This window comes from Dermacentor variabilis, chromosome 8 (genome assembly GCF_050947875.1).
Source record: "Dermacentor variabilis isolate Ectoservices chromosome 8, ASM5094787v1, whole genome shotgun sequence".
Classification (NCBI taxonomy): domain Eukaryota; kingdom Metazoa; phylum Arthropoda; class Arachnida; order Ixodida; family Ixodidae; genus Dermacentor; species Dermacentor variabilis.
The window spans coordinates 141,317,436-141,331,599 of record NC_134575.1 but is presented as its reverse complement, the minus strand read 5'-3'; the positions used below and the strand labels follow the sequence as shown (position 1 = coordinate 141,331,599).

The following is a 14,164-nucleotide window of genomic DNA, read 5'->3' as shown; positions in this document are numbered from 1 at the left end:
GAGCGTAGCAGACGAGTGCATCGAGTCTCCCTGCTTACATCATCGCGGCGTCGCCATCTCTCGCGCTCGAGGCCAGTGCAGTGGCGAGCTCACGACGCTCGTGCCGGCAGCGGAAGGCAGAACGCTGCCTCGGCACCGACAGCTCGCCACTTGAGCGTAGCGTGGACGGTGCATCGACTTCGCTTCGTTGTTGTTGCAGCGAAACACGTGCGCCGCCTCCTTGAAAGCCCTCTAAACCTCCGCGCGAGTGCCCCGTGTTTGCCGTCACGCGGGAACGCACGACAACGGCGGCGGCAACGACGACGTCCTTGCGCCTCGAGCGTAATTACTGTCCGAATAACGGCGCCACCCCTGACAACACTCGCGTGGCGCAGAAAACAGAGATGCCCCATTTCATCGTTGCTTTCTTTTTCCGAGACTGCTTAAGTTGACTCATTCCCAAGATTGTTAGTTTATGGTCACATTTAGGTTAACGACTTCATTACTTACATTTCTCTTTTTCCTCCTACCGCCCGATTCTTGACCAAGACCCTGCAGCCGCACGCGCACTCGTCTGTGATCATCATCAGCAACAGCCGCACTCGCTCCAGGGGGGCGCAGAACGAACGCGTGTTCCCTGCAGCCATGAACATTTTCGGTGGCGGCGATGCAGCACAGCCCGTCGAAGTCGTCAAGGAGAGCTCGGGTCGAGGAAGAGGCAGAGTCAAGCTCAACGCCCATGCGCCCATCCTGGGATCGCCCTGCACGGCACCGCAGCAGCAAAAACCAGCAGCGACGACCCCGGTGTCACGGGGCTGCGGACCACCCTCGAACGTGCTTCCACAACTCGACGCTGGGTGCTATTGGCTGCAGCACAGCGAAGCACAACGAGACTCCCAGATGCAAAAGGTCAGGGCGAGGCCCGAATCCTCTAGTTATCTTTCCACTCACAGCGTGCCAGCATGGCATATATGCAGTGCGTGACTTGATACAAACGCACATTCGCTTATAACGTACAAGTTGTGTTTTCGCAGTTGCTGCTCTTTTACAGCTAAGCTGTTAGCCTCTAGTTGGGCTTTTTGTTCCGCGTCCCAAGTTTCACTCAGACAAGAAGAAACGGCAGGTGGAAGACTTTTGAGTTTCAGCGTAACAGAATTATGTTTTCTCGTATATTGAATTACAATCCGATGCCGTCATGTCTGCAGGTTGCGTGTAAGTGGTACTTTACAAATTTTGTGCCACATTTTACTTTGACAAATTGACAGTTCAATGACGCACTTGCGCTATACTAGAAGACCGGCTAGAATGCGGCGCAGTTCCGCTCACGTGCGCACGCGATGTATCTGTCTTGGATGCGCGGGCGCTCCAGCGCTCGTTGAATCTTGCACAGCGTGTGCAACGACCGTAATCGACATCACAGCAAACACTGTTCAGAAAGTCACGGAGGCGATTCATTTTGTGAACGCGGGTTAAGCGCAAGCGTATGGACGCCGCAAACATGCACCGCGACGTCTAAGATACTAACGGCGACGGTGCGAACGCGGTCGCGGACGCTACAATAATGGAGGAAGGAAAAATATAAGAGGGAGCATTGCGTCACGCAGCCGGCCATGGCTAGCGAACCGCATTGGTGGCCCGACACGTGACCACCAGCATCTAGATCACGGAGCAAGAATCGAGATTTGCTGAGACGTTTGGTTCCCAGTAGCTATGCCAGTAGTTTTTATTAGGCGAGAGTTTGTTCGGCTGCCCTGCCGTAGCTCTGCCTGCAGAGCGGGAACACGGAAACCAACCGCGCGCTTTGACGTACGATCACATGTTGGGCCGACAGGTTTGGCTTCAATCGCTGTGGGATATGCTCCCTCTTTTTAAAGTGCAGCGCCGGCGATTTTTGACCATGTCAAGGTAATAGAATATTTAGGTTCCCGAGAAACCCCCGGTCACGCGTCTGATAGAATTGTTTCGCAAATTAGAAAATAATTTTAAATGAGCAAAAAAGAGTGAATACGTAAGCGAAACATAAGTAAGCAGCCGAGCGAACCTCTTCGTGCGACGTCAAGGGTGTATACACCGGGGAAGGCGCGCAAGGCATGCCGGTCTCGCCCGCTGGCAGCAAAGAGCAGGCGCTCTGCTGATTTGTGACAGCCAGCTCTTCGGATGTGTCAAATATTGACAGGCATTATTCTCACGAATTCGATAGCCACGAATTGCCGTTCGCATTCAACCCGCCTTCGTGAGAGTCAGCGCCCATGTGCTACACATCATGCTGCAACATGAAGACCAAGGGTAGACCAAACCACTGATGTTATACGTGCTGCTTGCTACTTTAGGTGTATGCCTCTTCTCAGGGAAACGCTTCGCATGCTCACTGTGAGATGTCGAGCAAGCCTTTCTGCGTTTGCGTCTCGCAAAAACGCCGCCGACTGTCCAAAGCAGCGAGCGGTGCATTTGTTCGCGTCGATCGGCGGGTGCAGCGACCACTCGTCGTTCGCTCGAGGTGTAACGCTGTAGCCGCGCATCGTTGACACCAAATAACCCTAGAACATCTTAGAACAGGAAGATTTTGTGCGTGTAAGCACTGTTGCGTCTCTCTGAATCGCGCTGATATGAGCGACCACACACCTTCGAAAACAGCGAGCGGGAGACTAGTACGGGAGCGTTATGCTGCCTACTTATCATTCATCGTGTTTTCTTCACGCACACAATATGTTCCGTAATGTGGACATAGATGAAGACTTTGCGCGTGTGATAGTTCATTTAGAGAACGCGTAGTTTTCTCGCAAAAACGCCGATTGGCAGCTGAACGAGGCGGTTGTTTACGCTGCTGTGTCGAAGGGGCCTACGCTCGCTGCCCATTTGGGATGCGAGGCAAGCAGTGCACCTCGGAAGCTAAGTAATGAGCCGGCATGACAATAACTGAAAATACATTCATCTTCGTAGTCGCATTTAATTTAAGGAAGTGCCGGTGAGTGCGGCGGGCAGCTTTCCGTCAAAAACGGCAACGCACCGATGTCGATACTGCTGCATGTCGTCGCTTCTTGCTTTCTGTGTCTGCACTGTACGAAATGAGGAATGGTTTATGTCAAATCCGTATGGGCAAAACTGAACCACAGAAGTAGTTTTCTTCACTGATGGCTTGATTAGCTTCAGGTCAGTCGATCAGGTCCGCCAGATGCAGACGCATGTACACGACTGTGATATATAAGCTACAATATTGTCAACGGCGCAACGCCTGGTGGGCCGCTGGGAAAGCGCATATTGCAACACGTGCAAAGAAGAGTCGCCACGAACATGCACAGTGAACAGTGCAGCGTCGAAGCACAAACGCAAAGGGTGCGAACGCGGTCACGGACGCAACATGTCGTCTGCACCTTCGCTGTACATCCACTTTCACAGGGTGGAATGGAGGCGGATTTTTTTATGAGAGTGCAGCTCTTATACTCCATCTCACAACTTGATAATGTCGAAGCTTGGGCGAGTTGATTCAAATCGACATGTCTGCACAGCGCAAAAAACGAGGACACATGATAGCACACAATAGAGGCACTGTGTTGTGCCCTATTTTCTGTCTTCGTCTTTTCCACTATGTAGACATGGCCATCTCACAAGCTGTTTGCAGCACTGTGCAAGCCACACGAATTCTTAGCCAGTAGGAAGGCCGAGTGCCCCTCGAGATTTGCTCATCCGCGCTGCGTCGTCTGCCCGGAGTTTGCTTGCATGCCATCCTGTTACATTCTCAATCGTTGATGGATGGAAGCAAGAAATGCCTTGACGCCATAACTACAAGCTGCGTTTGCATGCTTGCGACCGGAAGACTTCGCCTGATCTGCACGCTTTCCTTGCAGCCTCCTTAAGAAAATATACGGGCGAATGCCCTTGCAAATGCTCGCTTGCGTCACAGCGTCTGCTCGGCGTCTACTTCGTGTTTGCTCGCTACCGTCATCATGTGCCATGCTAGAGCGAGGTAGCAAGGTAATGATTCAGTGAATATGTAGGCTTTTATACCGCTCCGCATCGTCAACGAATCACCAATTCTAATGTCGTGGCGCCATCTGCTAACTAGAAATCAAACCAATTTTACAGCTCGGTGCCGTGTCTGTATTCCTAGCAGTATGAAAACAAACAGCCGATCTCAATAATTACAGCAAAGCATATATTTTGTCGTCAGCTTGAAATGAGACTTAGCGATCACTGATTTTGCCGTTTGTTTCTTGCTGACAGAGCGGAGAGCCAGTAACAAGCGCGAACTCGGATCAAAGTGGGTGGTCGGTCGGCGCTCTATGGGCGCTGTCATGTTGCCACGGTTAGGGTGGCCAATACGGTTATCGGCGGTAACTGCTACAGCTATTCTCGGTATATGACGTGCATGCGCAAAGGGCCTAATATGTCACGTATCGCTGTTCCATATAATGTAGCAAGGAAGAAGAAAACTCCCAAGTGTAGTCAATAATCAGCCAGTTTCACACGGAACTTTATACCACTGCACAAGGATATTGCCTGTGTGCGCCTCGTATCTTCGGCAGTGCTGCAACCAGCTTGTGAGATTGAGCGCCCTTACTGCGTTGAGCGTTGAGGTGCCTCGCAAACGAGCGAACGCCGAGTGCCGCGGTGGTTGAAAGGCGCCGTTAGCGAAAAGAGCGCGAGGAGGAAAGCGGCGGAGGAGGCTACATTGAAAGCGGAGGAGGAGAGTATGGCCATAGGGTGATGAGGAAAGCATAGAGCGGCACAAGACTGCGAGATAGCACGATTGTATTTGTATTCTGATTGTATGAGCGACGCGAATTGTGTGATACTTTCTGGAAGCCATGCGGACTCCAGCAATTACACTGAAACCTTCGACGAGCCATGTATGAAAGCTGTCGCGCTTGAGCCGTAGATGAGATTTTCGACGATCGCCCACTCTGCTCGGCGCTATTGTTGTTCTTGAGTGTTAATTGTTTTGCTTCATGGCCACAAGTTCGCCCAAAAAAGAGTTAAATTTGCAACTCACATTTCCGACTGTGTGTCGTTCTTCGTTGTCACTACCAAGTGACAACAGAGTCCTAATGCAAAATAGTGTCAGTAAGTTCTTTCTGAACAATGAGCGATGCAACCAGTGGGAATGCTGCGTCTGCCGCAGCTGCTAAACGAGCTGCTAGAGCAGAGGTTCAGCGCCGCCTCCAAGAGGACTCTATTGTTCAGAATAAAATCGTTTGCCACAATATTTCGCGAATTCGAAACCCTTAAGCAGCAGCGCTCAAAATTCGCCTTAGGGATTATTGTATTTGTCGATAAACCTATAGAGCCCAGCTCTTAGTGCCCGTTCCTGCGATGAACGTGGGCGTCAGCGTAACCGAGCGAACCAGCACAGCTACGGGTGAAAGAGCGAACGCGGAGCGCAACGGGGGATGAAAGACTGCAATTGTGAAGAGAGCGCGAGGAGGAAAGCGGTGGAGGAGAGTATGGCGAGAGCGTGAGAATAAAAGCGTAGTGATCCGCAGGACGTGCTCTGCGGCGATGACCGCTACGAGATGGCGCCTGAATAGCGCGCCGTCGTTTGTTCAGCAATGGTATGCGGCGAGTGCGTCCACCGATACCATATACGGAAAGGAAGCGCTGCATGAGCGGAGGTCTATCTGCGGTAGCTGCTGTGAATCGCGCCCACGCGTCGCCCACGCGCTGCCTCTCGCGATCTCCCGGTAGCGAAGCAGTCGCACCCCTCTTCGCTCCGTTGACAGAATGTCCACGCCAGTCAACATATCACGGAATGAAAACTCGCATGGAGCTGCGCTCAAATTTCTCATTAAGGAGTATTGTAATATTTGGAGAACTTCTTTTGCCGCGCTTTAGACTTATTTAAGTCGCTTCTATTCACAGACATGCTCACAAACATGCTTCTATTCGGTTAGTCGTATTGTTTAAAGAACGTCCGTCACGCCACGCCAACGTGCTAGTGCTGAATTCCTTTCTAATTACGTACTCATTCTTTGTAGTTACTCTCGTGCCACTACGGTAACTGCAATGAAACCGCACCTCGACCTCTCTGACCTTTTTTTTTATTTTTTTATTTGGGGTTTTACGTGCCATAAACCACTTTATGATTATGAGGCACGCCGTAGTGGAGGACTCCGGAAATTTTGACCACCTGGGGTTCTTTAACGTGCACCTAAATCTAAGCACACGGGTGTTTTCGCATTTCGCCCCCATCGAAATGCGGCCGCCGTGGCCGGGATTCGATCCCGCGACCTCGTGCTCAGCAGCCCAACACCATAGCCACTGAGCAACCACGGCGGGTTCTCTGACCTTTAAGTAAGAAGGAATTGTAGGGGCACTAAGTTAACTCTACGTGGATGAATGCGAAAGCATTGCGACCAGCGGGTGATTCCTATGTTGCTTCAGTCGTCTTAATTTAGGTGCGTCTTTATTAAAACCGAAGGTCATGGGTTCGACTCTCATCAAAGGTCGCTGGTTCGAGTGCATTAATTCCCTATATCTTAAGTAACTGCGCCTTAATTAACTTCACCTTAATTAACACCAAAGGTCGTGGGTTTGAGTGCATTGATTCCCTATATCTTACGAAACTGCGCCTTAATTACCTTAACCTTAATTGACACCAAAGGTTAATTGTGGGTACCACTCCCACCATAGGCTGTGGGTTCGAGTGCATTAAATCTAGCTTAATTAGCAGTGCCTTGATTGACTTCACCTTCATTCACACCGAAGGTCGTGGGCTCGACTAGGTCGAGGGTTCGTAGACTTTTTGGACCATCGTTCGGTCATGCCAACGCCGGATTTTCCGCTTCATGTGCCATATAATGATTCAAGGTGTACTATACCAATGGTCACATTAAGAGCGCACAGAATACTGGTGGTCATTACGTTTGTGCCTTGTTAGATACGGGACCTTTTTCTGAGCCTCCTTCGAGTTCACCAAACCACATTGAATCGCGCCACAGCTAATTAAGGAGCGCAGAAGCACGTATGCCACATTCCCGAGACGCGGCACGTGCAAGCAAGTTGGCGGCCCCCACCTCGTACGCCGCATCTGGAGCTATTCACTGCTTGACTTTTCCCGAAAGTGAAGCGAGAGCCTGGCACTGTTCCAGGTAACGTGGGTCCAAGAGGCAAGACGGGTGTAATGCACCGTGAAGCCCTGGCAGCAATCCCCGCCCCCGTCCGCCTTTGTCACGGTAGTTGAAGACCGGGAAGGCAAGACCGCAGGGAGAAGTAAGCACTCAGACAATTGGGGACCAAGGAGCGACCCTCTCCGCCGGGTTTGACACAATCGCACGGGCGCCTACCATTGGCCGAAAATGGTGTCACCTGAGCGGGCTCGCCGATTGGCCGAACGTGACGTGACTTCGAGACACCGAAGCGCTTAAAAGACACAGACCGGGAGCAGCAAGAGAGCATTCCTAGAGCATTCCTTCATTCATCTCTTTCGAGCTTCTTGCCATGGGCCGCAGCGTTCGAGTTGTTGCCGGCCCGTAATGACTTTATGACTGTTAATTTCTTTGTACTCCCACTGTACATAATGTAAATAAACCTCCAGTTTTTCATCTCAAAGTCATCCTCAACTCTTGCAGCCCATACTGACGTCAACTTCAAAGTCAACGTCCCAATTTGGCGCACAAACGTGCACGCTAACTCGTTCATGCCAAAGACAGCGTCCACGTGGAAACGCCTCCCCGCCTCCTTTGCCAGCAACATTATCACTGAAAACCGCGATCATTACGTTTTGTACCGACTCCTAGTCCTCTGTCTAGCGCCCCACATGACATTGAAGGCGTTGAAATAAATAAATAAATAAATAAATATAAATGGCAAACGTCCACTGTTACCCAATAACTTCTACAATGGCTGTTGCCCGAATGTGTATCAACGGCATAATTTAGAAACAAAAGATGCACAACAAAGCATGTGTTCTCAAAGGTAATGTTGCATTTCCTGGACTACATGTTTATCACTTTTTTTATGCGCGTGTGCGTTTTTCTTCGAGCAACGCCTGAAACGCAGTTGGATTGTTGCCATCGACACATCAAGTGCATCACGGTGAAGCCTTACTTCGTCACCTGCCTGCTTAGTTCTGTGAGGAAGCGTCCCTTACTCAGCTGCTCCGCATTCATCTCCTTTGTGTCCAAAGTTGCGATAAAATGGCGGCGTTATGATTCAGACTGGTATGGATTTCACTTTCGAAGACTAGGACACAGTAAGGTGCAGTCGAAAGCGCAGCCCATACCAATTTGCAACTCCAACTCGACCAAGAAACAGCACTTTTATGATGCGGAACCTCATCGCTCGCTTTTTTTATTGCCATAACAATTAAATGTACACTCCAGGCGCATTTCTACTGTCGGCGTCGCAGTGAAGTTCCGTATATAGTACGCGGGTGACAAAATCGTCACCGCGTGCCGTACGCTATATGTTGTTGGATACGGAACCTTTTCCTGAGCCTCCTTCGAGTTCACCAGACCACATCGAATCGCGTCACAGCTAATTAAGGAGCGCAGAAGCACATCTGCCACGTTGCCGAGGCTCCGCACGTCCAAACAAGTTGGCGTCCCGCACCTCGTGTGCCGCAGGTGGAGCTTTTCACTGCTTGACTCTTCCCGAAAGTGTAGCGGGAGCCTTGCACGGTTCCAGGTAACGTGGGTCCCAAGGCAAGACGGCTGTAATGCACCGTGAAGCCCTGGCAGCAATCCCCCCATCCGCCTTTGTGAAGGCAGTTGCAAGCCAGGAAGGCAATACCGCATAGAGAAGTAAGCCATCGGACAATTGGGGCCCAATGAGCGACCCTCTGCGCCGGGTGTGACACAATCGCATAGGCGCCTACTATTGACCGAAAATGACGCCACCTGAGCGCGCTCGCCGATTGGCCGAACGTGACGTGACTTCGAGACACCGAAAAGGTTAAAAGCCAGAGACCGGGAGCAGCAAGAGAGCATTCCTTTATTCATCTCTTTCGAGCTTCTTGCCACGGGCCGCAGCGTCCGAGTTGCTGCCGGCCCGTTATGACTTTATGACTGTTAATTTCTTTGTGCTCTCACTGTAAATAATGTAAATAAACCTCCAGTTTTCATCTCAAAGTCCTCCTCAACCTCGGCCAACTCCCGCACCCAACGGTAAGGTCCAATACCTGGGAGACAGCAATTGGGATTGTCCTCCAGATCCAACAATGTGCGTAGTGTTACTGTATATGCGTGAGTGAAAGCGTGCGAACGTGGGCCGGCGATCGCTGTCGCGCACGCAACGACGGAAAGCGAGAAGGAAGCGCGCCGCTTTCCGTCGGGCGCCGGGAGAGGGCGGGGAGGCTGGGCGCGTTCTCCTCCGGGCGGCTGTAACTTGAAAGGCGAAGGTCACAGAGACCGCGCTACGCTACGTTTTCAAGGCGTTGATGCGAGCGGCTGCACGTAGGCAATTCGCTCGCTGATGCTGCCGCGTTGCCTCGCTGCAGCGTTTTGACAGCGAGTTTCTGCGGTCATCGAGTGAGACATGTTCATGTTGGTTTGTGCGCGGGTGACATCATGCTTGTTAATTATACTCGCGGACAGCATTCTGTGCCTACGAATGGAAAGCTACGGAGGTAAAGCGCATAAAAGTGAGGGCGTTTCTGAAAAGAGTCACGTGTTTTATTCCACGCTAGTTTAGCCTGGGGAAGAGAAAACGTAAACACCTTATCAGTTAAATAACGCAGAAGACACCACTGAGTATAAAAGCTGAATTATTCTGTGGCTTTTCCTCTCCGCGTCTGGGGAAACGGGAAAACGGCGTACGTGGAAGCTGCGTCGGTACAGTTTCTGTTTTCAGCAACCAAAAGTACTGTCAAACGCTGCAGAACTACTTGGCGCGGTAACACATGTGGAGCAGCCACACGCCCGTAGCTTTCCCTTCACAGAGAAAGTTGTCCGCGAGTACAGTATGCCACGAGACGTTCATTTGAGGGATCGCCAGTGGTTTGCGCTCAGGCGCGAGTAAGAGTGGGCGCGAGAGAGAAAATCTGTGGGTTTTTGCTCCTTTAATATAAGACTCTGCCTAGCCACTACGGAGGAGGTTTCTTAGCGCGTGTTGTGTGCGTTTGTCCCCTAGACACGCCTGCATTGCGGAGTGCGGTCGAGTTTCTTTACGCTCTGCCGCTGGCTGCCCGCGCGGTGAGGCAGTGGGCACGGGCGCCCCATATTGTGATCACTGTGTCTCAAGAGGCAAGATTCTGACTGGCGTTGTATAAGTCGCGGCTCACTTTTTTCGTCGCGACGATAGATTGGATTTTTCACAAGTACTGCTCCAGGAGGGCACATATGCAACCAGCAAACGTATAGTAAAGCAGGCGGCGCAGGATCTCCAGGGCACCCAAGGTGTAGCGGGGGGATCAAAGCTGGAAGCCGTGGATTGGGGCCGCGGAGGCCGAAGCGTGTCAAGGGGTTTTCGGATAAAAAATTGGCTACCCACGGACCAGTCCGGGTTCTAGCTTTGGGGCCCCCGTTGCCGCTTTGGTGCCCTCGAGGCGCCGCCAATAATGCTGAATAATGAAACGTTATTACAATTAGGAAAAAATGCTTTTTAATAAATATATTTATGTCCAGCCACCAACTTGTAACGCTAAGTTCAGCATTACCGCGGCCCGCGACTTCTGCAACACCCTGCAGTCAGAACTTTGCCTATGAAGGTACGTCGGTACGTCGGACCGACTTACTCGCGCCTGCGGCGCTGGTGCCGGGTCAGTCATCGTCACCGGCGGCCTTTCAGCCACTTGGGCTTCAGCCGCGGTTGCTAAGGCGCTCTGCTTTCCAGATTATCAATATATGCGGGCCGGGCTCTACTACGGTTGCTAGTGCTACCACAGAAACATCTGTAATGTTATCTACACGGTACATGACCTGGAGAGGCAAAGCAGAAGAGTGGGTCTAAAAATTAATCTGCAGAAAACTAAAGTAATGTTTAACAGCCTCGGAAGAGAACAGCAATTTACAATAGGTAGCGAGGCACTGGAAGTGGTAAGGGAATACATCTACTTAGGGCAGGTAGTGACGGCGGATCCGGATCATGAGACGGAAATAATCAGAAGAATAAGAATGTGCTGGGGGTGCGTTTGGCAGGCATTCTCAGATCATGAACAGCAGGTTGCCATTATCCCTCAAGAGGAAAGTGTATGATAGCTGTGTCTTACCAGTACTCACCTACAGGGCAGAAACGTGGAGGCTTACGAAAAGGGTTCTACTTAAATTGAGGACTACGCAACGAGCTATGGAAAGAAGAATGATAGGTGTAACGTTAAGGGATAAGAAAAGAGCAGATTGGGTGAGGGAACAAACGCGAGTTAATGACATCTTAGTTGAAATCAAGAAAAAGAAATGGGCATGGGCAGGACATGTAATGCGGAGGGAAGATAACCTATGGTCATTAAGGGTTACGGGCTGGATTCCAAGGGAAGGGAAGCGTAGCAGGGGGTGGCAGAAAGTTAGGAGGGCGGATGAGATTAAGAAGTTTGCAGGGACGACATGGCCACAATTAGTACATGACGGGGGTTGTTGGAGAAGTATGGGAGGGGCCTTTGCCCTGCAGTGGGCGTAACCAGGCTGATGATGATGATGATGACATCGCCGTAACGAACGAGAAAGCTACGATACCCCTCGACTGACTGAGCCCGCTGCTTCACCGCGCTGGCAGCCAGCGTCCGAGGGAAGCCGGCACACCTAGGGACAAGCGCCTACAACACGCGCTAAGAAACTTCCTCTATAGTACCTAGGCAGAGCCATATGTTCAAGGAGCAAAATCCCCCAGATTTTCTCTCTCGCACCCGCTCTTGCTCGCGCCTGCGCACAAACGACTGGCGATCCCTCAAATGAACGTCTCGTCAGTATGCCTATGTTAGCAAGTGTACACGGCCGATAAAACTACTGTCGTTACTTCGTAAAGCGGTCCACTAATTTGCTATCGCAATCGATGGTTCGCGTCTCGGGCGAAAGTGCGACTTTCTTAAATTACTTTTTTTTGCATATAGTTGAACAGAGTATTTGTTTATTATCGTAAGCCACAAATGTATGCTAGCAGTAGCAAAATGTTACCTCAAATATGAAACGACAAGCAAGTTTTGCTGGCCGAACTGTAACTATGATTGCGAATCTTACGCCGGAATTGCACCAAACAAAGGGAATGCGGAAGGGAAAAGGAAAAGAATGAAAACAAGGAAAGACAAAAAGGAAATTTACAGAGGGCAAAAAAGATATATATATATATATATATGTTAATTTCACAGCAAGCTGAAAAAAAAAAGCGATTCATTTATTGATGTCGACTTGACGCGCTGTTATATATATGTACTGTTGTTTTGCATTCGTACTGCCGCTACATTTTCTTGCGGCAACCCTTTTCGCAGCTCGAGGGAGAATATCTCGAGAGCGTCAATACCAGTGCGTCCGCCCGCCGAGTGGGCATTTCTAAGCCAGACCTGCAGATATACAGGCCACCAGGTGAGCTCAGTCAGCCACGGCTTTTAGCTTGATTTATGCACTGAACGGGGCTGGCCATCGTTGGTTGATTGTGTGTGTGTTGATTGTGTAGATTGAGGGTGGTCATTCTAATGCTTTTTTTTTGAATTCCTAAAGATCAGCTGTGGCAGACAGCATATTTCATCTCCTTGAGCTGGATTATTCGAAGAGGTGCTCATTTCTAGCACGAGAAATGAAAAGACATATCGAACTAATCAACAAAAATTCACTAATGAACTTCTTATTTTATTACTTCGTGACTAATATTGCAATCCACGATCTGTAGATGGTGAGCTTTCAAGACCTATCGCCTTGAAATTAATTTGGAGGATGACGCCAGTTTACAGATATTTACCAAAGTGTGGAACGAAATACATGAGCGTTCCAGTTACTTTTGTGATTCAGTGCATAAAAGAGCGTTGTGTTAAAAGCAGTAAATGGAAAAACAGTGAATTCTTACGGCTAGTTTGATGGCGCATATGTCCCAACTGGCGTCATTCTGGAAATTTATTCCAAGTGGATACGCCTTGTGAACTCACCGGCTACAATTCGTAGATTGCAATCTGACCCGTAAAGTATATAATTCAAAAGAGAATTAGTCGATTTTGTTAATTAGTGGAATGTGTGTTTCGATTTCTTGTGCAGGTAATGACCGCCTTCCTGAATAATCCAGCTCAAGGACTAGAATTGCTTTATCTGCAACAGGCTTTTTTTTTGCAATATTCCATAAGACTTGAGAATGACCGTCCTGTATGTGTGTCTGTGCGCGTGTTCGTGATCACGCTTGTTGTGGACAAGCGGGCTGGAGGCTGCATGACCCGAGAAATGCTGAGTTGATGGATTCACCGGGTTTAACGTACCCAAGCAACATTGGGACATCGTAGAGAGATGCCGTGTATGGTGGCTACGAATTAATTTTGACCACCTGGAGATGTTTAACGTGCGCCTAAATCGAAGTATACGAAGTCTTTTCATTTTGTTTCTTTTAACTTTATCGCGCGTTGCTGCCACAAACATTTAGCCGGCTTGGCCGGGAATCGCTTTCACGGCCTCGTACTTTGCGCCAAAAGCCATATCTTCACTTCATTTTATTTCCTTAAAGACCCCACAAGGGGGTGTTACATTAGGAGTGGGTTGTACAGAGATGTTACTAATACCACAGGTTTTTAACAAGACAGGTATCTGCATACACTTTGAATAAAACGAGATGGACAGGTGATTGAAACAATGTCGTGGGGAAGGCCATTCCATTCTGAAGCTGAGCGGCAGAAAAAATGATGCAGAAAAAGTTGGGGTGCCAGAACGGGGCCGGGCGACTTGAAGTGGATGGCCCGCGCGGGGGGAGCGATGCGAGGTGGATGGCTGAAAGAACTGTGATAAAACGTGTGGCGAACTGATAGTGTGGCGATCCTGCGGCGAGACGAAAGAGTGGGCAGACCAGATTCATTTGTAAGGAATGACATGCTGATATCGTATGAATAAGAAGAATGAATGAAGCGAGCAGCACGATTTTGCACTGCTGCGATAGCGTTAATCAAATAAACTTGGTGAGGGCTCCAGATTGGTGATGCGTACTCAAGTTTGCGCCGAATTAGCGATTGGTAAGCCAAAAGTCTTACGTGGTAGGGTGATTGACGCAGATGACATTTTAGAAGTCCTAATGATCGGTTAGCCGATGAAATGATATTCGTGACATGAGTGCGCCAGGAAAGATCAAGGGT

General features: G+C 49.9%; 1 protein-coding gene across 3 annotated transcripts in view; it reads left to right on the top strand.

Moving 5' to 3' along the window:
• Positions 1–165: 165 nt before the first annotated feature.
• Positions 166–14,164, top strand: part of LOC142590624 (uncharacterized) — a 79,354-nt gene continuing 65,355 nt past the window's right edge. The window contains exons 1-2 of one of the 3 annotated variants that reach the window (XM_075702957.1): positions 166–888; positions 12,332–12,425. In XM_075702957.1, coding sequence (XP_075559072.1) covers positions 625–888; positions 12,332–12,425 — 358 coding nt within the window. In that variant the 5' untranslated portion in view covers positions 166–624. The remainder of the gene's footprint in view (positions 889–12,331; positions 12,426–14,164) is intronic. The other 2 variants (XM_075702956.1, XM_075702959.1) reach the window with 2 other exon arrangements.